This window comes from Electrophorus electricus, chromosome 24, assembly GCF_013358815.1.
Source record: "Electrophorus electricus isolate fEleEle1 chromosome 24, fEleEle1.pri, whole genome shotgun sequence".
Classification (NCBI taxonomy): Eukaryota; Metazoa; Chordata; class Actinopteri; order Gymnotiformes; family Gymnotidae; genus Electrophorus; species Electrophorus electricus.
Window position 1 is genome coordinate 204,853 of NC_049558.1, and position 26,079 is coordinate 230,931.

At 45.0% G+C, this 26,079-nt stretch overlaps 1 protein-coding gene across 7 annotated transcripts in view; it reads left to right on the forward strand.

The window, feature by feature from the left end:
* Positions 1-26,079, forward strand: part of LOC113572285 (IQ motif and SEC7 domain-containing protein 1-like) — a 77,652-nt gene that overhangs the window by 25,618 nt on the left and 25,955 nt on the right. Inside the window, exon 1 of one of the 7 annotated variants that reach the window (XM_027001708.2) lies at positions 9,374-9,864. The exons of the other annotated variants lie outside the window; for them this stretch is intronic. Coding sequence (XP_026857509.2) covers positions 9,830-9,864 — 35 coding nt within the window. The 5' untranslated portion in view covers positions 9,374-9,829. Of the gene's footprint in view, positions 1-9,373; positions 9,865-26,079 lie in introns of those variants that run through there. 7 annotated transcript variants of the gene reach the window in all.

Sequence of the window (26,079 nt, forward strand, 5' to 3'; positions counted from 1 at the left end):
AAACTAAATCTAGATTTCAGTTTGGTGGAAATCCTCAGTCTCCAGTCCACAAACATACTTCCCATAGATTAATAGCTAAAGGAGACATGGCTCACAGCTTCACACCTGGTGATCCCTAGAAAGCTGCCCCCGCCGCAATTAGCGTGCAGCTGGCACCGTGTGCTAGAGTCTCGGTGCTTGGGTCCCCGGCATTGCTTTTCCATTTAACCCACAGAGAGCTGTTTGATCACACAATGGAGTCATAATGAAGTGGCGATTAACATGTCCCCTCGCTCATCTCCAGACTCTCTGCGTACTAGCTGGCCTCTTCCATCACCTTCGTCCTGCCCACGGCCGCCGCCTGGACGAGCCTCCCACACCGCCCCTCTGCCAGATCTTTTCCCTGATCTGGCAGGACGTCTCAAAGGTCGCTGACGTAACTCAGGACCAGTAGAACTCACTGTGCTGAAGTTTGCGAGAGACGTGCTGCTCCTCAGGGGTTCTTCCTCCTGGGTCATCTAGTCCTCATCACGGGTCTCTCAGCCTTGCACCTGCTCGGGTGATTCAGCTAGCAAAGCGGTCACAATCAGCTGATGACGCAGGCGTGGCAGAGAAGGGGTTGCCAAATATTAACCAGCAATATTAACCTGTACAGCAGTGATTAATTGCTGGAGAACTCGTTAAGAAAACAGTATGTCATCAGTCTGCGTGGGCACTCTTTGTTCCCCACACTGTTTCGAGTGGATTAATTTCCCCGTGTGTGGTGACGGCCTCGGTGAACAGATTGCAATGCAGTGTTGTCACACAGGAACTACAGCATCTCTGAAAGCTCCTGTGTTTCTTCATACTTCATTCCTCCCTCTCGCCGCCTTTACCATAATCATCACATTGTGAAGCTGGAATTACAGAGACAACGGCAATTACCTCCATTGTCAAACGAGCAATTTTTAGCATTTATTTTTTCATGGGACAAATATGCTTTTGAGTTGAAACGTGAAGAAAGACGTACCAAAAGCACCAGCCTGTGTGCGTGCGTGCGTGTGATGTGCATGCGTGAGTTTTGACAGTGACGTGCCACGCGTGTTCTCTGTCCATCTGCCTTTCTCGCCAGGGAAGATAATGGTCTCCACCAGTTCTGTTGCCCACCCTCGGGGAGCAGCAGCCCTTCAAGATAGCGGAGCCAGAGAGAACCGCAGAACCTCCACTCAGCCTCCACCCCTCCTCCACCCCCCAACGCTCTTGTGCCTCATGGAACGTCTCATTTCCCATGTGCATGAGTAGTCTACATATGGATATGAACCATCTTGGAGCTGTTCGGGATGGAGATATGATAACACCTCTGTGTGGTCCCTCCACTACTACCTTCCACTTCCTGAAATGGACTGGATGGAGCTTCTCGTGATATTCCTGTTGATACAGTTGTAGGGGATCAGAGAATTCCTAGGAAACTCTAGTTAGAGTAACGCTGCTCATTTTAGAATCAAAAGCTGCATGTGATCAGGATGACTGACTAATATTATGCTGCTGTAGTTTTAAATCTTCGATTGTGTTTACTACTATATCCTTGTCTGACATCACTGGCATGCTGTCTTGAAACCTAATAAAATGCAAATAAAAGGTGTATTTTTAACATGTCCATCATGGTGAATAGTTTTACTTGTTCGTGGTCATTTAAAATCTTCATAATTTGCCAAGACTTTAATTTGGTCATCTGTAAATAATTGCTGTTGCAGATTTTTGAGCATGGGTGCAGCAACGGCCTTTTCTGAATAGCCGCGTCCTTGATTCGGTTGCTGTTATTGCTGTTGGCCACAAGGGGGAGCAGCGTGACAAGGCATGCACTGCGCCACGCGCTGCAGATGTCCTAGAGGTCAAAGGCGGCGTTTAAAATGCAGCAGTGAGGTGATGCAGGCTGGACTCGGAGCAGGTCAGCTCTCTGCCACGTGAGGACCGCTCTCATGCTGAGGGCTTTAGAGGTGCATTTCAGATCTTCAGGAGGGGCCAAATTCTTGTGGAAATGCGAGATGTGTTTAGCAAGGATGGTTTTCTCTTTCTCTCTCTCTCCTACCTCTTTATCTTTTTTTATGTCAAATTTCCAATGTACCAGATAGCTTGGAAGTGTGTGTGTGTGTGTGTGTGTGTGTGTGTGTGTGTGTGTGTGTGTGTGCACGCACAAGTGTGTTTTTGCATATGCAGAGGCAAATGCTGGAGTCGGAAAATGCTTGAAACTACATTGGAAATGATTTTCAGTTCCTCTGCTGTGGTAAGCCATGTTTCCAGGCACATAAGCCAGTGGTCTTAAACTAAACGCAGCTCTACAGTGTTCCATCTATGTCTAACACTTTAGAGTTGTTTTTGAACAATTTAGCATCCGTGGTTTTCAGGAATTATCTTTAAAAAATGAACTTTTAAAGCTTCACATGAGCACTGAGCCCCGTGAGAACTGGATAATCATTGCAGATTTAAAAACTGAAGTGAAACTGATTTGTTGTGTTCTCTGCTGCCTCAGACCTTTTTGTCTTGATATTTTTTCACAGGGTCTGTGAAATTAAAGCTGAAATGCCTCCTTCATTAAAGCCACGAGACGTAATGGCAACCAGGTGTGAAGGTCTGCCGTCTCCATGCTGTTTGACCTCCCCATGCTCAGCCAGCACTAGGTCTTGTCTTACCTCCCGGTACTTCCAGGACCAAAATGAATTAAGCACGCAAAAGATGCTCCTTAAGTCAGAGAATTGTTACATGGCTTCAAGTGTCACAGTGCAAATGGAAGGTGATGCACGTGAAGCTTCACGGAGCTCCATGCTGGCGGTGACCTTTAGCCTACACGAGGTGCGCTACTGAGGAACGAAGATTTCATAGGACTCAAAATGAACCTGTGCTGTTTCTCCTGGAAGTGCCTTTGACAGACATAACTGTGAGCGAGGGCATCTTTCTGACAGGATGGCTATTTGCAGTTGCAGAAAACTAGATGGAGGTACTGACATGTTCTGAACAGCCTGTCCTACCTCATCCCAGAGGTGCTCTACTGGGTTAATCTCTGTGGACCGCGAAGGCCAAGGAAGCAAAGAAAACTCGCTGTCGTGTTTCTGGAACCAGTTCATGACTATACGACCCCTGTGTCTTGGTGCAGTGTCCTGCTGAAAGTGTCTTCCTGCTTGGTCGGCGACAAGGCTTAAGTCCAAACATCCGTACACCAGTATCAAAGGACCGAGGGTGTGCCAAGGATATTCCACCTCCACGAGTCTGAACTGGTGACACTTGATGGGAAGGGCTCCTTGATTCATGCTTTGTGTCAAATTCTGACATGATGCAACAAAATCAGCACGATGCAGCAGAAATTTGGATTCATCTGATGAGCTGATGTTTTTCCGCTGCTCCGTGATCCAGTTTTACTTCTTACCTAGCTGTTTCCTTTGGACAGCAGCGGCACCTGAACTGATGGTCTGCTGTTTTAGCCTGTAGGTCCTAAGGTCACTTTAGCTGGAGTGCCAGCATTGTATTTGACTACAGTTATCTCAACTGTTGATCAGAATGTTTGACATGCTGCTCTGACTCCTTCCTCAGTCTTTACATCCACACGATCCCCTTTCACTGTTTTGCCACGCCATTCTGTGATTACTCTTGACACCATTGACAATGACCATGTCTAGTCCAGCACTGATGACCATGTCTAGTCCAGGAGCAATGACCATGACCGTGTCTAGACACAAATCCACACAAAAACACACCTGGTTTTATGCTACATTTTGCGGGTCATGTATCCAATTTCCATACAGGGAAGCACCGAACATGAAGGGGCAGGTGTCTCTAATAAAGTGGCCATTTTGTGTGTGTGTGTGTGTGTGTATAAATATACACTGCCTGGCCAAAAAAAAGGTCTCTCACAATAATATTTCGTTGGACCGCCTTTACCTCTGATTAAGGCATGCATTCACTGTGGCATCGTTTCCACAAGCTTCTGCAATGTCACAACATTTATTTATGTCCAGAGTTGCATACATTTTTCCCTCAAGATCTTGTGTTGATGATGGGAGATTCGGACCACTGTGCAAAGTCTTCTCCAGCACATCCCAAAGATTCTCAATGGGGTTCAGGTCTGGACTCTGTGGTGGCCAATCCATGTGTGAGAATGATGTCTCATGCTCTCTGAACCACTCTTTCACAATTTGAGCCCGATGAATCCTGGCATTGTCATCTTGGAATATGCCCATGCCATCAGGGAAGAAAAAATCCATTGATTGAATAACCTGGTCATTCAGTATATTCAGGTAGTCAGCTGACCTCATTCTTTGGGCACATAAAGTTGCTGAACCTAGACCTGACCAACTGCAGCAACCCCAGATCATCGCACTGCCCCTACAGGCTTGCACGGTAGACACTAAGCATGATGGGTGCATCACTTCAGCCACCTCTCTTCTTACCCTGATGCGCCCATCACTCTGGAACAGGATAAATCTGGACTCATCAGACCACATGACCTTCTTCAATTGCTGTAGAGTCCAAGCTTTATGCTCCCTAGCAAATTGAAGCCATTTTTGCCGGTTAGCCTCACTGACACGTGGTTTTCTTAAGGCTACACAGCTGTTTAGTCCCAATCCCTTCAGTTCCCTTTGCATTATGCATGTGGAAATGCTCTTACTTTCACTATTAAACATATCCCTGAGTTCTACTGTTGTTTTTCTACAATTTGATTTCACCACGTTTGTGATCGGCAGTCACGATCATTCACATTCCTTCCTCTAAGATGATGTTTCTCCACTGTCCTTCCACTTTTTAATAATGCATTGGACAGTTCTTAACCTGATTTTAGTAGTTTCAGCAATTTCCTTAGAAGTTTTCTCTGCTTGATGTATGCCAATAATTTGACCCTTCTAAAACAGATTAACATCTTTTCCACAACCACAGGATGTGTCTTTCGACATGGTCGTTTAACAAATGAGAAGCTACTCACTGCATCAGTTAGGGTTAAATAACTTGTTACCAGCTGAAACATAATCACCCATGCAGTAATTATCCAATGGGAGGCTCTTACATATTTGCTTAGAGAAAATCCAGGTGGTGACCTTTTTTTTTGGCCAGGCAGTGTATATTTAATGTGATGGGGTTCACATGTCACTTTTGCATTTTGTATGTTTTGTAGGCCAGTTTTAGCTGGTTATAGCTTAGATTTATAACTGGTTGTCATGTCTTATGAAGAAAATTAGTCATTGTGCGGTTGGCCCTTAAACAGTGTCATTCTGATTAGTAACTACAACATGCTTTTTCTCTGCTGAGAGTCTCTGATGGTCCCCCTGAATAGATCCTAATCATCTCTGTTCCAGGCCAAAAAAGGGTGAAACCCCCACGGTGAAGTCCCCCACCCCCGAGGGCTTACTCTTTGTTCCATCACTTCACTCAGTTTGGAACAAAACCTTTAGTGTTTTACTCAGCTGGGGAGTTGATTGTCACATAGGTACTTTGTACCCACTACATCTGCTGCACTGCAGTACACCCATAACAAACTCTCCCTCCAAAAATGCTGCCGTTGCCAATTAACAAATGAAATCGTATTGTAGCATTTACCCAAATGCGGTTGCTTTCCATTAACTATCAGTCCAGGCTGCAGGTTTCCGTGCTGTTTTAGCCATTTCCTGATCTCAGCGTGCCGTTTTGAACATGTGACGAATATGAGTGGCTGGTTTGAATGTGTTTTCAGCATCTGTTAAACGTATTCTCCCACAAAGTAGTGTTGCCCACAGATGGGTCGGGTTGAAGTGCCATGCTGAAGTGACTCGTCATTAGTGCTTAGCATGAAATTAGTATATAACAGTTACAACATTCAGCACAAATAGTCCTTCAGCTGTAGTTTGCCTGGAAATGGTACTGTTGTTGATAAAGTGAGGAAAGCTAGTAGTTACTGAAAAGGCTCTTCCAAAAGCGTAAGTGCACAGTGGAATCTTTCATTCACTGTTAGCTGCTTTAGCTGTCCATGGAAATCTGAACGACTGCTCCCAGTGTTCCTACAGCCCCTTTAGTAGAGTTATTTAGGGTTAGACATGTTCTGGAGACAATTAGATGTACAAGTGCATACTTACAATTGATACTAAAACGATAAATGCTTAATGGAGAAATTGATGTGGGTTCATAAAGGACAGCTTAATCTGGCTCATTAAGGCAAAACTAGCATGTTGTGTTCTGATCTATTCATTTATTTACATTTATATACAAATTATAATTTGATTATTTGGCAGAAAAGCCTGGTCTCCCTCAAGAAGCTCTGGGACAACGCTGAATGAACAGTGCAGCTGTTTTCAGTCAAATTTGCCTCACGTTTAGACTTTTAATACTGAAGCTTTTTATTTCATTTGTGTCTTTGTTTGGATGTTACTGTGCACTCCACTGTACTTGTGAACACCGCCCAGAAGTGCTAATATTACCAGTTAACAAAACCTTTTTTTTTTTTCTTTATTTCCCCAGTTCAGTCATGTTTAATGTTATGCATGGCTGTGTAGTAAAGCCATTAAGATGGTAAGAGGTTTCCTAGGCAGTGCAACCTGTGCTCTTTCTTCAGATCCAATGACATCATTGTACAGAAGATGCAGGAGTTCCCACCCCACAGTAAAACATAGCCTGACCAATCAGCTGCTGTCAGCCAACCCTTTGCAAGTTCAGTAGTGGTGGTGTTGCCTGGCAACCCACAATCGGCAAATATATATGTGCTCCGCTCTGGGTGGATGGCTGCAGTGGAGACAGCCTCCGATGGAAATGGGAGACACATGCACATCTGCACCACTCCTCCACCGCTCTGGACTGGCTCCTGCACCACTGCACACCCTGGTGTAGATCTACAGAATGCACGGGAGTGCTAAGTGCAGTCGGTCCGAAGGCAGGGCTCGTGTGCACACATGTACCCGGCGGAGTTCTGGATGACCAGCAGCTGAAGTTCCTGGACTTTGCGCTTGGAGGCAGAGAGTCTGGAAGCGGAGCCCAGTTGGCTGGTTGCAGGGTGCTGGGCTCGACCCCGATTTCCACAGTGTGGAACTGACGGCGCCGACTGTTCCTGGATGCACCCGCTGCCAGGACTGGCCCGGCGATGTCTTGAGCGCGGTTCCGACTGTCCAGCAGGGTGGGGGGCGAGAGTTGGGAGGTGGATTGGCGTGGATGTGTGGGCCATCACGTTCTCTCGGTACGCGCTGGCCCAGGTGGGTGCAGTAGGGCAGGCCAGTTGTGTGAGCCGAGTGCACGGCCTTCTCCTTCCCTGGGTGCTGGTCACACTGGACGCTTGTTGTTTGGAGCTCCGACTGATTGAGTCAAGCCGGAGGATGTCCAGGTTCAAAGCTCTGTGTTTAGATTACTGGCAGTTTCTCTGTTTGCAACCTCCCATTGGACTCTTTCGAAGGTAAGGAAAGTGGTATAGTTGATCTGCATTTAACTGTATTCTGCCCAAAGCATCCACTGTGCCAGGCTTTAGATTAATCTGTAGAGTTCAGGTTGGATCGTACATCTTCACAGCCTCTGAGTGCAGAGGACTTAGCAGTTAATTACCATTTAATTACATATCCCGAGATTTTAAGGGGTGAAGAAGGTTAAGACGGTACAGTTCTGACTCCGTGAGACACTCTTATCTAATTTCAGCAGTTTTTCCTACAGCTGCTTACACCAATTTTGTATTGTGGCTCAGCTGAATAAGACACCTAAAGACCTGCACTGATGACTAAGTAATATTGAATTATTCATCACAATTACTTTCAAAGTCTTAGATAAGACTATCACTGAACATGCTTTGGAATAGCACAGCTGTTCTTAAACCTGTGCACTAGTCTTCCTGTGTGCTGGTGCTGACCTGGGGAGTAAGGAGCATGAAAATGGAATGGAACAGCCAACGTGTGCAGCCAGGACTCATCTTACTGATGATTTCATGGGTTTAAAAGGGTGGAAAACAGAGGTGACCAACCTTCCACTGGGACACATGCTGTCCTACACACTCTAGGTTCTACCCAGAAAAAAATACTCATCATGTGCCTGATTTAAATGAAAATTGACCTATGTAGTTCAGCCATGTTCCTTCTGGGTTTGGAACTAATGTAAAAGGCTTCACTAGGAGCCCGGACTGTGAACACTGGTGTAAAGTGGACTGGGCTCTCACCAGTGCCTCTTCTCTGTGCTCATGATGTGGTCCCCGTGCAGAATGGGTTTTGTGGCTTGTTGTACCTAATTATAGTGCATTCTCAGAGCAGGTCGGCTTGTTTATTTATTTTCTTACAAGGTTGCCTTGCTTGGCATTCTGTTTGGGGTGGGCAGGGTGGACCGGGGTGGATGGGGGTAGATGAAGTGGATGGGGTGGACAGGGTTGAGTGGGGTCGGGGGTAGATTGGGTAGGTGAGGTAGACAGGGTGGGGGCATGGAGGGGGTGGACAGGGTGGGTGGGAGTAGATTGGTTGGACGAGGTGGACGGGGTGCGGGGGTAGATGGGTTTCCATGCTATGGCATGCCTGGCAGTTTGGCCCTCAGTTATTTCTAAACAAAGCTTGCCTTCATTGGTATCATGTTGTTTGTTTAGTTTCTTTAACAGAATTCAAGCCAAAGAGATTGAGGTTCCAGAGAAGAAAGAACCATCACAGTGGCTGGAGGGAGTTTCGGCACACTGGCTTCAGTCATAACATGAAGTGATGTTGATGATATGATGAGGTCTCCACACTGAGCTAGTAAAGGCATCTCAATGAACATCAAACTCTTGCCAGATTGGTCCCAGTCACCGCTTGCTGGAATGTAAATAAGATGTCATTGTATGCTTATCAGGTGCATTGTATAGCAGGACCCCTGGAATCATGTCCTTCCCACTTTTGAATCTCTGCGTACAGTTTGGGTTTGGCTAATACATAATACTGTTTGTAATCTCGTGGCTTGGTTATAATTTATCTTTCCATCTGTACTCTCAGCAAGCCTGCTCTCACGCTCTTGGTATATTCACTCTCCTCCCAGAATGATGTGGGGAGGTTGTACAATCAGGCCTTTGCCATTATGCTTGCTGTGGTGTAAATCTGAAAGGCTTTATTATGCTGTGTGCTGCATGGACTTGACATATGTGAAGTGTGAGTCTGAGCTGGGGGAACAATGCCACATCTGTGCCCTGCTGCCCAACAACCAGAACAACCATACCAGCTCTCTGCGTTTCTGTTATATAAAAAGCACGAGTAACCTTTAGCCTTGTTGTGAGGTTCCGCGGACATGGTTACAGCTGAGCCCAGCACCCCCACCGCTCTCTAGGAGCCGTCATGTTTGGACACGAGCCTGCTTACAGTTGTTGTTGGAACACACAGGCCATTTCCATGAGGGCTGGCCTGGCTCCACGGACTGAGGGAGGAGGGCTCTGTCTCTCCTGCATACACAGATGCTGTTGGGAGTGGAGAAATGGGAAAGGAAAGAGAAAGAACCAGAGTCTGTGGAAAGTCCCGCAGATGAGGCCCTGCTTTGGATCAGCCTGGCCCGGGCGCTGTCTCCCGCTGGTGAAGTCAGTGCGCTGTATGCTAACAGATGAACTGCGTTGGTGAGCTTGGAATTTATATGGCTGGCCTGGCTGACAGAAAACACATGGTGCGTCCGATCAAGTAGCGAGCAGCCTTGGGACGAGCGATTACAGTAATGCATGTGGTCTGCGAGTAGATTTTCGGTTTCTGTCTCAGGCAGTGATGAAACCTGTGGGAAGGCGAGAAGAGGAAGCCTCCCTGTAGTCTCCGTGTTTTCCCAAAGAGCAGCAGAGTCGTCTTAACCGGCAGATCCGGCAGCCTCTTCTGAGTGTGTGCTGCGTTTTCTGCTTCTCTCGGGAACGTCCCGTGTCTGATAGGGGGACGTCACCGCTCTGGGGGATGTGATGTGGAAGTACTGTATCTCAGTCAGAACTGGAAGGTAAGACACACTAAATGTCATGTTTCTATGGATGCTGTGAGTATTCAAACACACTTGAGGGGCTTTTAAAAAATTTCTTTGTTCAGATATTAATACATTAATATTAATACAATGGACGATAAAAAAGGGTTTATGCCATTCTCAAAATAACATCAGAATATCTGATACATTCTCACATCTTTGCAACTGTGGAATATGTCTGATTTCATAGTATTTTAATTAATTAAGGTTTAACTCGTTATTAAACAATATCAATGAACAACAATAAATTATTATTAAAAGACTTTGGATTTGGAAACCGTCTCAAATTGTCCTAAAGGGATTTTGCATAAAGTATCACCATAAATTCCCTTTGCTGAGGAAAAGCCAATGACATTCCTGGAGATCTGAACCATGCTGAGAGAGAGAGAGAGCATCATTTCAGCCCAGCACATTACTGGCCTGGGGGTCCATCTGGCTGATCACTGCAAAAGACAGTGAGACACCCTGAGTGGTTTTGCTCGATTTGTCTCTGAGGTTTCTTGAGGAGAATATGGGAGGCCATTGTGAGGAAAAAAAAAGAGTGCGCAGAGCTGATATTCTGCCCTTGAACTAGTTCTTGGCTGCTTGTTTACTGCACATCACCGTGGTGACACTGGAGAACTCCAGCAACCTGACACGGCCACATGTCCATTTGAGGAAGGTGAGGGCATCATTAATTTAGAGCTTGCGCATCCACACAGCTAGTGTTCAACTTGCCATTTACAGGCACAGAAAGGACCTTTATTTTCCAAGGTCCAAAGCAGGCTTCAATGGAACGCCATCCAACATGCTGCTTTCAGAGTTTCTCCAACTTCTCAGAATTCTTTATCAGAGAACTTCATCGCAGAAGCCGTGGCTTTCGTCCTGAGCAAAGCATCGGACTCGAGTCTGCAGCTGCTGTCTGTGTGTGGACTTTACAAAGGACAGTCTGACATGCCAAGTTCCAGCAGGTCTGGCCCTTCTGTGTATCAGTCTTGACCTGTGGCCGGGGCGGCCCTGTTCTGTCTGGCCCAGTCCGTGGTACCGCTGGTTCTGTAAATAATAATGTGGAGTCCATGTGCAGAAGGAGCCCAGGTAATGAAGTCATTCCATTTTTTTTGAGTGTTGTGTGTTTAACGTTGCTTCATGTTTTCTCCGTCTGGCTGTTTCATACTGGACCTTTGTAGCCATACGTATATGGTTTATCAATCTTACTTGCCTTCCCCTGACTCTCCTGTTATTCAGCTGTTACTGAAACTTTCATAGCATTGCATCAGCAATCAAAGCAATTTGGATGTCAAACCAGAAGCTTTTAAATGAACACAGTACACTCAGGCTGTAGTTAAGTGACACCATACACAGTAATCATGCATTTCAGGTACAATGAAATGGGGAAGTTATTAAAAGAAAAACAACGTATGATTGTAGAAGCTGCAATCTTTGTATGTGAAGTCTCTCTGACACTCTCTGCTGTTCAAATTTGTACTGTTCTGATCAAATCTACGACCTTCCTAATTCAAGAGTATATTTTTAAGAGTATTTTTAAATTCAAGATTCTGTTTTAGTTTTGTGAAATTATATTAGTGTTGCCTCTTCCTGAGATCTCCTGTTCAGTGCAGTGCATGACAACACACTTTTGTCATCACCAGAGTGATTAATAATTAGTGCATGCTCTTTTTTTGGCGGGAGGTAAGCGACCTCATTTGGTCCTCTGCAGTGAACACACACACAGACTGCCCATTCCACTTATGTGGAGGAGTTAGGTGGCACTATGGCACACTGCTGGGTAGCTGGGGCGTGTGTGAGGTCAGAGGTTGTGGCTTAGGGTTTTGTTGCCCCCATACCTTGTGGATCCTACTCTTCCTCTGCGAACTCTTTGGTTTTTACTGGTAATCCATCATGGCACTGGACTGCTGTCTCTGGAGACTTATGTTTCTCTCTCCTTCTCATTGCTAATCCATCATAAAACAGCCAATGGTGTCTCTTTTGGGTCTATCCCACTCAGATCCTCACATTCACACCTCTCTCTCTCTCTCTCTCTCTCTCTTTCTCCCTCTCTCTCACTCTTGACTAGACCAGGTGCCAAAGCAAATAATTAGGAACTGAACATGACACTTGCCAAGATAATAGAAGGAATAAAAATTGTAAATGAATAAATGAGTATGATAGAAGTGACAATAAATGCAAGTAAACTACATAAAGCAAGATAACAGTAATAAAAAAACAATCTAGTACTAGTATAGAGATTGCTATAATGTAGTGACAGGTGTGGTGAGTGTAGAGTCTCTCTACACTATTTGCAGTGAGAGGTGCTGTGTTTCCTTCTCCAAGGATCATTTTTAGTTTGTTTTTTTTAGATGTGGGAAATTTTCAAAATTTGTAAGTATACTCTAAAGTTCTACTGTATTCAGACTACACACAAACAGGACAACGAAATCAATAGAAACACATGCTGATATTTTTCCTGGAGATGCAAGACTGTTTTTAGCCTTTGAAGAGGAGTATACATGCGTCTATTTCACACTTACAATAATGGTAATCTACTCACTGGAACAATGGACATGTTAACGTAAATAATTTAATTTAGTAATTATGGAAAAAGACTAGAAGCAATAAACAGAAAACATTTTAATCATAATGATTTTTCTGGAGTTTGTCCAAAGCATCTTGCAGTCTGTAGTCAAATTCGGAAGTAAAACTTGCAGTAAACCTTCAGTGGTTCTGCCAACGCATCATAAGCCGTGCTTCACATTTCTGCCTTTTTCAGGCCTCGACACACCTCGGCAGCACAAGCTCTGGCCCTGCAGACATCAAATACGAGGACTACGTGAAATGTTGATGAATCTGTGTGAATTTTCCCCATTGGAGGAGAGAGGTTTTCTGTCTGACCTCACTGTTCTCACTGTGACCACACCGTCTTCTCTGGGCGGAGGGAGTTTCTTCTCTCTGCGCGTCTCTGTGGACAGACTGTGGTCACTGAGCCTGTACTTGGTGAGGATCAGTGACCACAGTCTCCTGTAGATCTCTAATGGTGTAGAGATATTCTGTTAATTCTCTCTGATTGGATTCTGATTGGTCTGAGGCGGCTTCTGTATGTCTGTCCCTTACCTCTCTCCTTCCCCCCCTTACTCCTTCTCTCCCTCTCTCTCTCTCTCAGCCTCTCTATCCTCTCTCTCTCTCAGCCTCTCTATCCTCTCTCTCTCTCTCTCCCTCTCTCTCAGCCTCTCTATCCTCTCTCTCTCTCTCTCTCTCTCTCTCTCTCTCTCTCAGCCTCTCTATCCTCTCTCTCCCTCTCTCCCTCTCTCTCTCTCAGCCTCTCTATCCTCTCTCTCTCAGCCTCTCTATCCTCTCTCTCTCTCTCAGCCTCTCTCTCCCTCTCTCTCTCAGCCTCTCTATCCTCTCTCTCCCTCTCTCTCTCTATCCCCTCTCTCTCTCTCTCTCTCTCTCTCTCTCTCTCAGCCTCTCTATCCTCTCTCTCTCTCTCTCTCTCAGCCTCTCTATCCTCTCTCTCTCTCTCTCTCTCTCTCTCTCTCAGCCTCTCTATCCTCTCTCTCCCTCTCTCTCTCTCAGCCTCTCTATCCTCTCTCTCTCTCTCTCTCTCTCAGCCTCTCTATCCTCTCTCTCCCTCTCTCTCTCTCAGCCTCTCTATCCTCTCTCTCTCTCAGCCTCTCTATCCTCTCTCTCTCTCTCAGCCTCTCTCTCCCTCTCTCTCTCTCAGCCTCTCTATCCTCTCTCTCCCTCTCTCTCTCTATCCCCTCTCTCTCTCTCTCTCTCTCTCTCAGCCTCTCTATCCTCTCTCTCTCTCTCTCTCTCTCTCTCAGCCTCTCTCTCCCTCTCTCTCTCTCAGCCTCTCTATCCTCTCTCTCCCTCTCTCTCTCTATCCCCTCTCTCTCTCTCTCTCTCTCTCAGCCTCTCTATCCTCTCTCTCTCTCTCTCTCTCTCTCTCTCTCAGCCTCTCTATCCTCTCTCTCTCTCTCAGCCTCTCTATCCTCTCTCTCCCTCTCTCTCTCTCAGCCTCTCTATCCTCTCTCTCTCAGCCTCTCTATCCTCTCTCTCTCTCTCTCTCTCTCTCTCTCTCTCAGCCTCTCTATCCTCTCTCTCCCTCTCTCTCTCAGCCTCTCTATCCTCTCTCTCCCTCTCTCTCTCTATCCTCTCTCCCTCTCTCTCTCTCAGCCTCTCTATCCTCTCTCTCTCTCTCTCTCTCTCTCTCTCAGCCTCTCTATCCTCTCTCTCCCTCTCTCTCTCTCAGCCTCTCTATCCTCTCTCTCCCTCTCTCTCTATCCTCTCTCCCTCTCTCTCTCTCAGCCTCTCTATCCTCTCTCTCTCTCTCTCTCTCTCTCAGCCTCTCTATCCTCTCTCTCCCTCTCTCTCTCTCTCAGCCTCTCTATCCTCTCTCTCCCTCTCTCTCTCTATCCTCTCTATCCTCTCTCTCTCAGCCTCTCTATCCTCTCTCCCTCTCTCTCTCTCTCTATCCTCTCTCCCTCTCTCTCTCTCAGCCTCTCTATCCTCTCTCTCCCTCTCTCTTTCTCTCTCTATCCTCTCTCTCCCTCTCTCTCTCTCAGCCTCTCTATCCTCTCTCTCCCTCTCTCTCTCTCTCTATCCTCTCTCTCCCTCTCTTTCTCCTTAGCTAGCATGTAAGCAGAAGGGACAGAGCTTGAATTGTTCTCTCATGTTGCTGCAGTGTGTTTGTGTGTTTGTGTGTGTGTGTGTGTGTGTGTGTGTTTGTATTCCATCTTCGAAAATCTCAATTCTTCCAGCTGAATCTTCTGTCTAACATGGATTTAGTGTTTTCTTTTCAGTAGTCTGTCATATGGGAAAAAGAGAGAATGAACAAATGCTTGATTTTTCTTGGGCATCTGGAGTCTGTTGTGGTTGTCTCTCCACATGAGTACCAAACAGATATCAGTTAATTAAGCTGAAGAACCAAGTCAGCAAGAGGCACAGATGAAACACTTTGTGGGTAAAAAAGTCCACCATTTCCTTGTAGCCTTGTAGTGTTAAGATCATCTTAGATGAGGCTGAGAAAGAGCGTGTGTTCAGTGTAATAACTGGTGCTATCATTTAAACTTGTTCTTTGAGTTTCGATGTTTTTGGGAAATCCTGCCCTCTTTAGTATATGGTTAGGAAGCGTGAAAGCACTGGTGACCAACTTAAAATACCATAGAGGACCAGGATCCTACTGGAGGGTTCAGAAGATAATTATGTCAGGACTTATTGAGAAGTGTACACAGTAACCTCAGAAACACAAGACACAAACCGCTTTTAAGCCAACGGAAATGAAAGGCCAGTTACACCTGATCTGGACCAGAGGGTCGGACTGAAGTGCTAATGGTCCAAACCATTCCAGCTCATGTGGGAGACATGGTGGTGGAGCCCCCCAGCTGCAGGTGGAGCTGGCTGGCTCGTCTTCATTAGGGACAACCACCACCTCACACAACAGCGTTAATAACCCCTCTCCAACTCCATCGCCATCTGGAACACTTCCAAACTCTGAGAATGAAGCTTTGCCTCTTGACACGGCCTGTCACCCCACTGAGGGCAAATTTATTACTCTTACCGAAGATGGAAGTGAAAGCAAAGGTCCCCTGAACACAAGCCTGGAGCACAGGTGTCTGTAGACGCAGCGACTCATTAGAGCTCAGTCATGATTATTATCAGCTGCGTTAATTTGTCTGATTATTTGTGGAATTATTATTTGATTATTTGTGGAATTATTATTTGAGTTGCATAGGCATATTTTTTTCGTGCGTGCATGCTTGAGATTGCCAGGGACCTGAGTGCTTGATAAATTCCGAAGGGAATCCGCAGTACTGCTGACTTTTCTTATAGCCCATTTGTGGGTTCTGGAGGTTTGCAAAATCAACTGTCCCTTGTTGTCCTTAATTAGACATAATTATTAATGAGCTGTAAGAAATTAGTGTCACTGAAATCGACACTGCTGGTTAACATTAATTAAATGTAGTTCAATACCCATGACCAGTTTAGGGTGTGTGTGTGGGTGGGTGAGTGTGAGTGTGTGTGTGGGTGAGTGTGTGTGTGGATGTGGGTGGGTGGGTGTGTGTACATGACCTCATTTGTGTATGTAGATAGCAAGGGTATGTAACACATGAAGGCAAGATATGGAATGTGTGGTGTTATTAAAAGCCCTTCATACAACATTCCATAACAGCTTGGATATGTTCCTCACTCTCAGCATTGCAGTTCTGAAGTGTTAAATCTTTTTAAATTGCTTGCTAATGATTCATTATTTTATTTAATATTACTTTAATAGTTGTATTAATGGAATACTCAAATGTAATAAGTGCTATGACTCAGTAAATTAACAAGACCTACTATATTAACTGATGCTAAGTACCCAGCACCCCTGCTTAAGAGCCAAGAGCGCCCCCTCATGGCCAGTCTTCAGTTTGCTAAACCTTTCTGAGTGAGTAACTGGCTAGATTACAGGCTAGATTACAGACTATATTCATGACATGCTTCACATCTGAGAAACGCTTTGAACAACCATTTTAAAAAATGTAAATGGTTCCTAGCGGCCCTCTGAGAGTGGTCTTGCAAGCAGCTCCCGGAGCCAGGCTGAGTCCAGCCAGTGCCCAGAGCAGCCAGCATCCAGGGCAGAGTCCAGCAAGTGCCCAGGGTAGAACATTACCCATGTACCCAACGTTCTCATACACGACGGCGGATTTTGGCTTCACACATCACAAAACGAAACACAAGATGCCCATCACTCTCCAGATAATCAGTCGTCTTTGTGTGCGCTTGGGTTTGTTTACTGTTTGTTTGTTTTGTATGTATTTATTTATTTATAAAGCAATACTTTTTATTTTTAATTTTCTCTGGTTTTAAAATAGCCTGAACCTGAGGTTTATTTATGTATTTACATATTGTGATTGACCTCATTTCACCTTGTTGTCCTTCACTGTTTGTGAGTGTTCCTTAGCAATGCCTCCAGTGTCTCTCAGGCTGGGATCCTCTACTATCACTAACAGAGTGCTTTTTGTTTTTCCCAGTTCCAGGACGCTGCTGTATGTATTCACTAATCAGTGATGTATGTGCACCCTCTAGTGGTGAAAAATGGTAGCAAACGCCCCTGCTGTGATAAATTCACAGGGGGTCACATTGTTGAAACCGGCCCTCAGCCATGCTCAGGTCACAATAGGGTGTTTTTGTTTCTGATAACCCCACATGGACTCCTCGACCCTGGGGTAGATTCGGGGGGATTGTGCAGGGTGGGGTAGCCCTTCCTCCAGCCTTAGCCACCTCTACCCTGTGTGCAACATAAACGGACGCACCTGCTCATTATGTAACCAAGTATTTTCTAAAAGACACACATCATCATATGTTGGTCAGAGTGTATGGCTTCCCTGATCTTGTATTTGAGCATTGTGAAAGGTCATCTGTCAGCACAGGACATCTAGCTTTGCCAAGTCACAGACAGGAACCTGGTTTCCACAGGCCTAGTAATAGATCAGCCAAGAGGCTGCTGTTCACAACAACACTTACCTCCCTCTCAGGTCTTTAGATCTGACATCTCCTAGCTTTGCTTTGCACTTACTTTCAGTAATACAAATGTTTGTTCAAATGTTCATTCAGATTATTTTTAGGGATCAGAATGTAATGTACAATGTATTTGTAGAGTTGTTTTCATTTTAGTGGTTGTTTACCATATTCTCTCTCTACTGTTTTTGTTGACCGTATCTTTACTTGCTTTTTGTCTTTTCACATATATCCTGCACATACTGTTCACAGTGTATAAAAATTGATATATAAAGAGCTTATTTAAATGTATATTTACAAGTGACAGCAGTTGATGGCGTTCAGCACTCAGTGACAGGTTGGCAGTTTCATTCTGCCTCACTTCTGAGAGTTCTGCTGTTGTGCCCAGCCTGCGCCCAGATGTGTCTGCTCTGCCCAAATGTGTCCGTCATATCCAGTCACTTCCCAGCCGTAGCTGTCACTACTACCCATTGTGTTCTAAAGTACCTGGCGCCAGCCACCCAGCATGTTGCCAGATGTTCTCTCTGGTACTGGTGTTTACAGGTGGGTACAAGTGGGGTGTGTGTAGGGCTTTCAGTGCATTGGTCAAGTCCATATTGGGAGTTTTTCCCAATATGGTGGTTGTTCTCTTAGGCTGCAGTGATCCTGAAAGGGACCAGTCACCTGGGAGATGCAGGAAACTAACAGCTAACAGACTAGTGGTCTGTCCGCCCCCCTGGTGATGTATTTCCTGCTCCCACACCCTGTCTGTTTTTGCTGCTGATTGGGTGCTGTAGACAGAGCGGGGCAGTAATGACTGAGGAGGAGTGTGGCTTAGGATGCAGCTGTTAAACCCTCGTTGGTATAATGACCCGGATGGGTTCATGGCTTCAGGTTGATGAAACTTCAGATCAGTCAGTGTCTTGGATCACTGTACTCAAAGTCCAGACAGCAAAGCAATGTGAGTTTGTTGCTGTGGTGTTATTAGAATGGTTAAAACTGCTTCATTATACCATAGGACCAGCTGGTGGTTTTGCAGGTCATTTTGATATGAGCTTGTATGGTGAACTCTGATATGTAGTGTTTCAGCTATTGAGTAGTTTATATTCCATGGTTCTTCAATAGCTGCTATTATATTATCTTGCAGAGAGAGAGAGAGGTTCAGATGTACAAATACAGAGTCTGCGCTTACATAGCCTTAGTTCCTGGAATGTGCTGTCACTGAGCATGTGACTTAGAGCGTTACAGGAGATCAGCAGTTTCCTCTGTAGCTTTTGGAGATGCTAACAGGTTGGACCAAAGCCTTGGCGACTGTTGGGGAAAGACAACCAGTGGGCCTGCATTGCTCATCGAAAGGAAGCAGAATGGCTTTAAAAAAACATCTGACAGGAAAGTCTCAGAGGAGGCAGAAGTTTCCTGCAGTGCTGTGTACTTCGTCATGCTGGCTCTGACTGAGGCCACTGATGGGCACTGGAGGGCTGGAAGTGTTTGTCCTTATCACCTGATTATGTATTTCCATGTGAAGTGTGTCGATTTCTGTGGTGAGATGTGTTGTCTTGGTTAAACACCGATCTGCAATCAGTTCGACATAAACGTGCTGGTTTGCTTTTGAGTTCCAGGTTGTGTGCGATGTGCCGGGCCCTTGGCACAGAGCCCAGAATCTCCCAGACATGCTGCAAGTGGAGAGAGAACAGGAGACCCCTGAGTACCTGCAGACACTAGATACAGAGAACAGCTGAACAAATGAAATACGAGAGAGAGAGAGAGAGAGAGAGAGAGAGAGAGAGAGGGGAAAAGACTAATGAAAAGTGGAAGGTAATGAATTATTGACTTAAGAGCTATGGATGAAGAAAAAGAAGAGGAGAGCATTTTATGGTAGAGGAAAAGCAATGAGAGAGAGAGATTCCTTAGCTGACCGGGCAGTGGGCAGCGTAGTAGTCAGTCTGTCGGTGTTTGCTGCTCCTCTCCGGTCTGCCTGTTCCTTCCGCTGTCCTGGGTGAGAGAGAAGGCGTTTCCTTCCACCGCTCCGGTGGACGTGTGCCTGCGCTGACAGGTAGGCAGCTGTGTGCAGCGTGTGTGCACGTGACTGGTGCTATGGGTGAGATGACCTCACCTCCTGCCCGAGTGGTGAATACCTGTGCACCTGCCCGGCTTCCCTCTGTTGTTCTGGGCCAGAATTCAATTGCTTCTTTTTTTCTGGTTCATTTTGGATTTGTTAACACCAAGTGCCTCTGGACTCCAGCATCTTGCGTACGAAGGCGGACTGGACATATGGGCTGTAGTGCCATTGTGAAGAAAAAGAAGAGATGAGAGTGTGTGTAATGTGAGAATACGTCTGTGGTGTGTGTGTGTGTGTATGTGTGTGTGTGGTGGGGGGGTGGGTGGAGAAGAAGAGCCGTCTCCTCATATTGGATAAGCGTATTGGCGTCTATGACATATTCAGAATTTTAAGATAGATAGTTATCCTTGTGTTTGTCCCACAAGGCATGACATTAAACCCTTTTTTAAGGTAGTGATCATACAGCAGCTCCTTTGGGTGTAAGGAATAGAACCTTCTAAAATGGTTCTGGAGGGTTCCACATATGAATGACGGAGGGTCTTCAGCCGGTGACCCAGATGTGGAAACACCAGCATTATATTATCTTCACAACCTGGAGATAAATGTCTGTTTACAGTTTGAGTGTGGTGCATTTCTTTGAAATCTGTTTCATTTTGGTGGCCTGAAATCTGTCCTTGTTATGGAGAGACATGTTCCACCTTTGTGTGCGGTCAGCATTCCTGTGAAAAGCGACTTCTGGGAAGTCCGTCCTTCCCAGAACCATGGAGCGCAATCTTTTACTTTCTGTTATTCATTGGATGCTTTCATTAATTGCTTCTAATTATTCAAACCTACAATCCAATCAGTGCTGCGTCTGGCCTAACAAACACTCATTAATCTTCTGAACTGCTTAACAGCAGAAGCCTTCCTGCTGTTGGCCACTCTGAGCTGCTGACCTAACCTAAGTGACTGCGACCTCCCTGGTCTGTCATTAGTGCAAATGAAAACCTCAGAGAGTAATGAGGAAGACCCCCCCCCCCCCATGCTCAGCGCAACGCAGGGCTGTGACGGCAACCACAGTAATGGACGTTTGCATTCCGCATCTGTCTGACTGGCGTCTGTGTGCCGGCATCTGTGGCTGGGACCTGCTGTGTGAACGGCAGCAGAGAGCACACACTACCCAAGATGCATTGTGGCTAATGGGGGACGAGCCATGTCTCCCGGCTGGTTTGATCACAAAAGCGAGTTAAACACTGCATGTCTCCCTTTTCATTTTTTAGATTTTTTGCACAGTAAAAACTCCCTCCGTGTAATTGATGAGACAGCTAAATTGGAGGTAGAGAAGTTCAGAAAGGTGTTTACTGAAATTCCTGTTTTTGTATTTCTTCAGATCCAGGGACTGGATAATATCATTACCCTTGTGATCAAAAACAAACTTCTGCATGTGTGAGCCATTTTATTTCAGTTTCTCATTTAATATCTGCCAGGAAAACAGGAATGCGTGTGTCCAGAAAGTAATTAGTGTAAGTTTGAGCTTTGTGTAGTATGAGTCATCAGCTGAGCTCCCACAGGGCTCACACGCGTGATGTCCCTGTCTGAGGTACAGGGCCACATCATGGTGACTGGGCTCATTTTGCAAAGTTATGGGTTCCTTCCTTCATCTCTCACACCACATGAACACTCCCTTGGCTTCATATTGGACAGTTGAAAAAACTGCAGTACAGAGCTATGGCCTCTCTCTACTGACATGGTTCTCACTTTGACAAGATAAAACATTAAAAAGCTTCATGACTTGCATAAGGCAGAGGACAAATATAGGACTGATGTCCAAGCAGGATAGTATGTCTTCAGTGTGCAGACAGAGTGTCACACCCCCGTAAAGGCCCTGAAAACACTTCTGTGTTCCCCTGCTGTGGAGAAACAATGTTTTGCAGCAAGTGGCCAGATGAATGAAATGAAGAAACAAGTCAGGCAGTCACTGGTCGGAGGTTTCGTAAGGTTTTGTGGAGGTTACTCAAGTTCAGACATGCTCCCATCTCTTCCTTTTCCCTTTGACCTGATGATCTTTGGCTGAGGCAGGAAGGCTGAGGCGTTCGGCCTTGCTTCTGAACTATGTATGGAATTCACCTACTCGGGTACCTCACTGAGCGGTCGTGAACCCATTTTACAGCACAAGCCTGACTCACTCTATTTAAAACCTAGTTCTGGCCCAAGGACAGAAGTTCCTGACATTACCAAACAACTACAGGTCTGGGACCTGTCTGCCTTCACCATGTACACATCTGTCCAGTTGGTATACTTGGCAGTAATTGCTCTAGTTCAGTGACTGCCTTTTGCCATTCATCTGATTTTTCAGGTCAGATTAAGAATTGATTTTGAAATGGTTAAGCGATAAGCCAGTGTTGGAGAACGTATTGTACATGTGGCATTGTCATGGTATATGGTATAAAACAGTTATTGAGTTCATGGTATAAACATTGTTGAATTCAACAAGTTTTGAGTCCATATGCTTGTTCATCCATGACTGATCATTAGCTCCCACGTTATGTTCATACCTCACACTCAACAGGGATTCTCATAATTGTTTTCTGGCACTGTTTCAGCTCACTCTGACATATTGCTGATTGTTCTTAATCAAGTTTTGCTGTTTGGAGACAAAAAAGTAGCCAATCTGCATCAGGACAGGATTTCCTTCAGCGACTGTTTAAAAGGCTGACGTTGCACTTTCCCCGAAACATTACAATGTTTTTGAGCAGGCAAGCACAAAACCGCACTGGACCGGTTTCAGTAGGAAAGCGTGGTCATTTAAAAAACAACAACAAAAAAACCCCACTACTTCAGCATTATTAAGGGAAGTGAAGATGTTGAGCTATCTGTCTTTACCCTTGAGAAGCTGTTTGAGGTTTTGGAGGTGAATGGTAACTTTTGGTCTGTTAAAGATGATTGACACATGTTTACATATAATAGCAGGTTCAGAGGAAGAAATTTCAGAGACATTCCTTTGCTCTCCAGTAGTGACTTTGAGGTCACGTTGTTCCACTGGCTCAGGACAAGGGCCTACAGTGAGATTGCCTCATAACCCATAACACTAGCAACACCAGACTTGTTTCACTGCCCTAATTTCTAAAGGCTAATGTAAAATCCCTCTCCTGTCTAGACGTTAACTTCCCCCTGTGCCATATTCCTTTCTGGCTCGTAGTCCTGTCAGGCCTGCACCAGACCACAGAGTGTCGTGTGCCTGGATGGTTGGGAGCTGTGAGTGTGTCCACGTCAGCTGCATCCTCTTAGTCCCGCCCTTCCAAGTCAGCTCCAGCCTGTCAACTCTGGCCTCCCACGTCAGCTCTGTCCTGGTAGCTCCACCCCCCAGTGTCAGCTCCACCGTGCCCACATGGTCGCGGACACGGTGAGACATTCTGCTCCTGTGTGCTCTTTGCTTGGGGGCCTGAAGTATAGGTGAGTGGGAGGAGTTGAGGAGACCTGGCCTCACCGCAAGGTTGGTTTGGTTGGTTATTGTTGTATTCTAAATGACCAAATATTGAACAGCTCACAGGTGGATGTAACTAGGAGTCTGAGTTTCTATTAGGTTTGGTGTTGAATGGCTTGTCATGTTTCAAGTTGTGCCAATGCCATAATAAGTACAGCAGAGGAGAACTAACATGCTGCTCTATAAAGAATAATTCAGATTTATATTCTGTAAATTTGTTGATTTTTAAACGTTTTAAGGACAAAAAGAATAATGGAGGTTTCACTATGAAAATGTATTTCTCTAACATCATTTAGATTTGATCATTTGTTATAGTTGTTTACTATAACACTCACATTGGATTGCAGAACACATGAGACCAGTGTCAATTTGTGTTTAAAATAAGCTTGATGGACTGACCAGTTAACTGCAGTTCAGTAATTTCATGTCCTTGGTAGTTTATACACTACTTATAAGTATTTCTGTGGGGTTTCCTGATGTATGTAGCTTTGCCTGGTTTATTGTTTATCTTGTGTGTTTGTTGTCTTATAAACACTGAAGAACCCCCACAGCACTCCACTACTGCAATCCGTGTCTAACAACAAGGACGACTACCTCAGCTTTTATCTCTATCTCATGTCTTGTGAATGTCTGAGACTGGAGGAGCTTCTGATCACTCTGTAGTCATTGCTTGGTGTGTATGTTATGGCTTGCTGTTGCTGCTTCAGTTTAGCTTTTACATTGTAAAAAATGTGGTGGTTTCATACTCCTCTAGCATATAATACACACACACACACACACACACACACACACACCCACACACACACACACACCGCATCGGTTACAACAAACTGTGTTTAGGTTAAAATTACACTGGTCAGCAATGATTTTGCTTCCTGCAAAAAATACTTGTTTATTATATATTTTGCCTGCTGAATCCAGATGTTTCCAGAATTTCTGTCACCCATATTGTTTTGTTCCGTTATACTCATGTGTCATCATGTGTAGTACAAAAAGGGTTACCCCCACTGTGCTGAATCCCCACTGTGCTGAATCCCCACTGTGTTGGATCCTCTCTGCGTTGGATGCCCTCTTAATTGCTCTATCACTTAAAAAGCATACATGATAGAAAAAAAATCTAAAAACAGGTTTGAATTCAGACTAAAAAGTACTATAAAGTCGACCTGTTGTAGTGTAGGAAGCCCAAAATTTTTTTTTTTACATATATATATATATATATATATATATATATATATATATATATATATATATATATATAATTTTTTTTTTTTTTTTCCCCCCAGCGATCAGCAATTAGTGTGCAATGCAGTGTTTTTGCCTGGGTTAAAATTGGGTTAAAATGGTTCAAACCCAGCAAGAAATGGAGCTAGAAATTATGGTTTACATTGTCTATCATTCTCTAGTTACTCTAGTACAGTGAGTGCAATGGGAGAAGTAGGTCAGCAGATGGAGTTGTACACTCATACGTATTCGTATATATTTGTGTGTGTGTGTGTGTGTGTGTGTGTGTGTGTGTGTGTGCACGTGAGCGCGTGAGCGCGTGCACGTGAGCATGTCTTGGTGGCTTTTGGAATGCTGTGTCATGTGCTCTTGCTGTGCTGTGTTTATTTTTGCTCTCCGTAGCCACCCTCTGGGTATTCCTAGTGTGTTGTTGAGTAACTCTCCTGACTCATGTCTTATTTGCCATTTAGACATAAACATGGTGTGTTCTTTATATTGGGGACGGAATGTTTTATTGCACTATTGCAACTGTGTTGTAACTGGCTGTGGTTAATTATTTAATTCTGAACAGAGTTGCCTTTCTTTTGCATTCTTCTGGTTTCATAATGTGTCTGGAGCTCCCAGTAAAAGCCAGCTCACAGAGTACAGTATTATCAATGCTGCAGATAAGACACAGCATGATGACACACAGATAGAAAATTAGGACTGATGTTTAAATGCTGGTTTGTGTCTTCATGGTGTTGTTTTATTTGTATTTGTTTGGAGTTGACTCGGTGTTGATAAATTAGTGGAATGAACCACTGTTTAAGCGTCACTTAAGAAAAAAAACTTTTGATCTGCAGATCTTGCATGATGCTTCAATAGTTAATATTCATTTCAGATGAAGTCCTCAGTTTTCTTTGGATGGCAAATCTTCTGTTCCATCACTCTTGCTCCTGTCCCACAGAACATCAGGAAATGAAGTAGATAATGATGTAGAAAATTAAAATGAGTTGTTTGTCCAGTGATCTTATCAGAACTGAGAATGTTCTTCGAGATGTCCCTTTCAGAGGAAACTGTGCCACAAGAACATAGTTAAAACTCAGTGTGTCAACACTTCAGGTGAACTGTTTACGGCACAAAGGATTACCGAGAGAGAGCAGAGAAGTAGGCTGAAGGTCAGAACAGACTAACATTTATACAACCGCTTATACATGAATGTTATACACTTCACATACCCACGAGCCTGTAAAGCCCTGGTTTCCAAGCTGGGTGTGGTCAAAGAACTCTGCCTACGGATGATGTCAGAAGTGGGTGGAGAGGTGGGTGGAGAGCCATTGGAATAGACCCATGATCAGAGCAGCCTGCGCTGCTGTGAGGAGGGTGAATATGAACACACACTAAACGTAAGAGGGAAGGTGTGTGTTCTGGCTGCTGTGCCTTGGAGCTGGCTCTTTTGGTTTTGTGGTCAGAGCAGTGATACCTGGAAAACCTGGGTTTACGCAGATGTGATGAATGGCGGTAGGGTTGGATGGTGGTAGGGTTTGATGGGGGATTGGTTGTGAAAACAGCTTTCATGTTCTTTTGATCTTCCATCACTCTCTTAAGGTCCAGCAGCTTTCCTGCCACCATCAGAGGGCCCACTCATTGATCTCACTTCCTTTTCCGTACTCTTAAATTGAAATTGCAGCCAAACTCTTCTCAGTTTCTGGTAACTTGTAGAAATAAAGCTTCCAGTTCCCAGCCAACCATTTTCCAGCCCAGCCTGCATCTGTGCCGATCCTAGACGTTCTTCCACCTCCTGGTTATTTTCCCCTCAAAGAATTCCATTGTATCAAATCATGACATCACTGTTCCTAATTACTTCCAGTCGGAGCCACACACGTTCCTGCTCTTTGCTGTTTCCAGAATTACTCCAGGCAGCGAGTCAGTGTCTGTTATAGCAAATGAAAATGTGAGAAACTGCACATGACATCAGTGGGTGACTGCTGTTATTTAGCCTGCTTGGGCTGGGCTG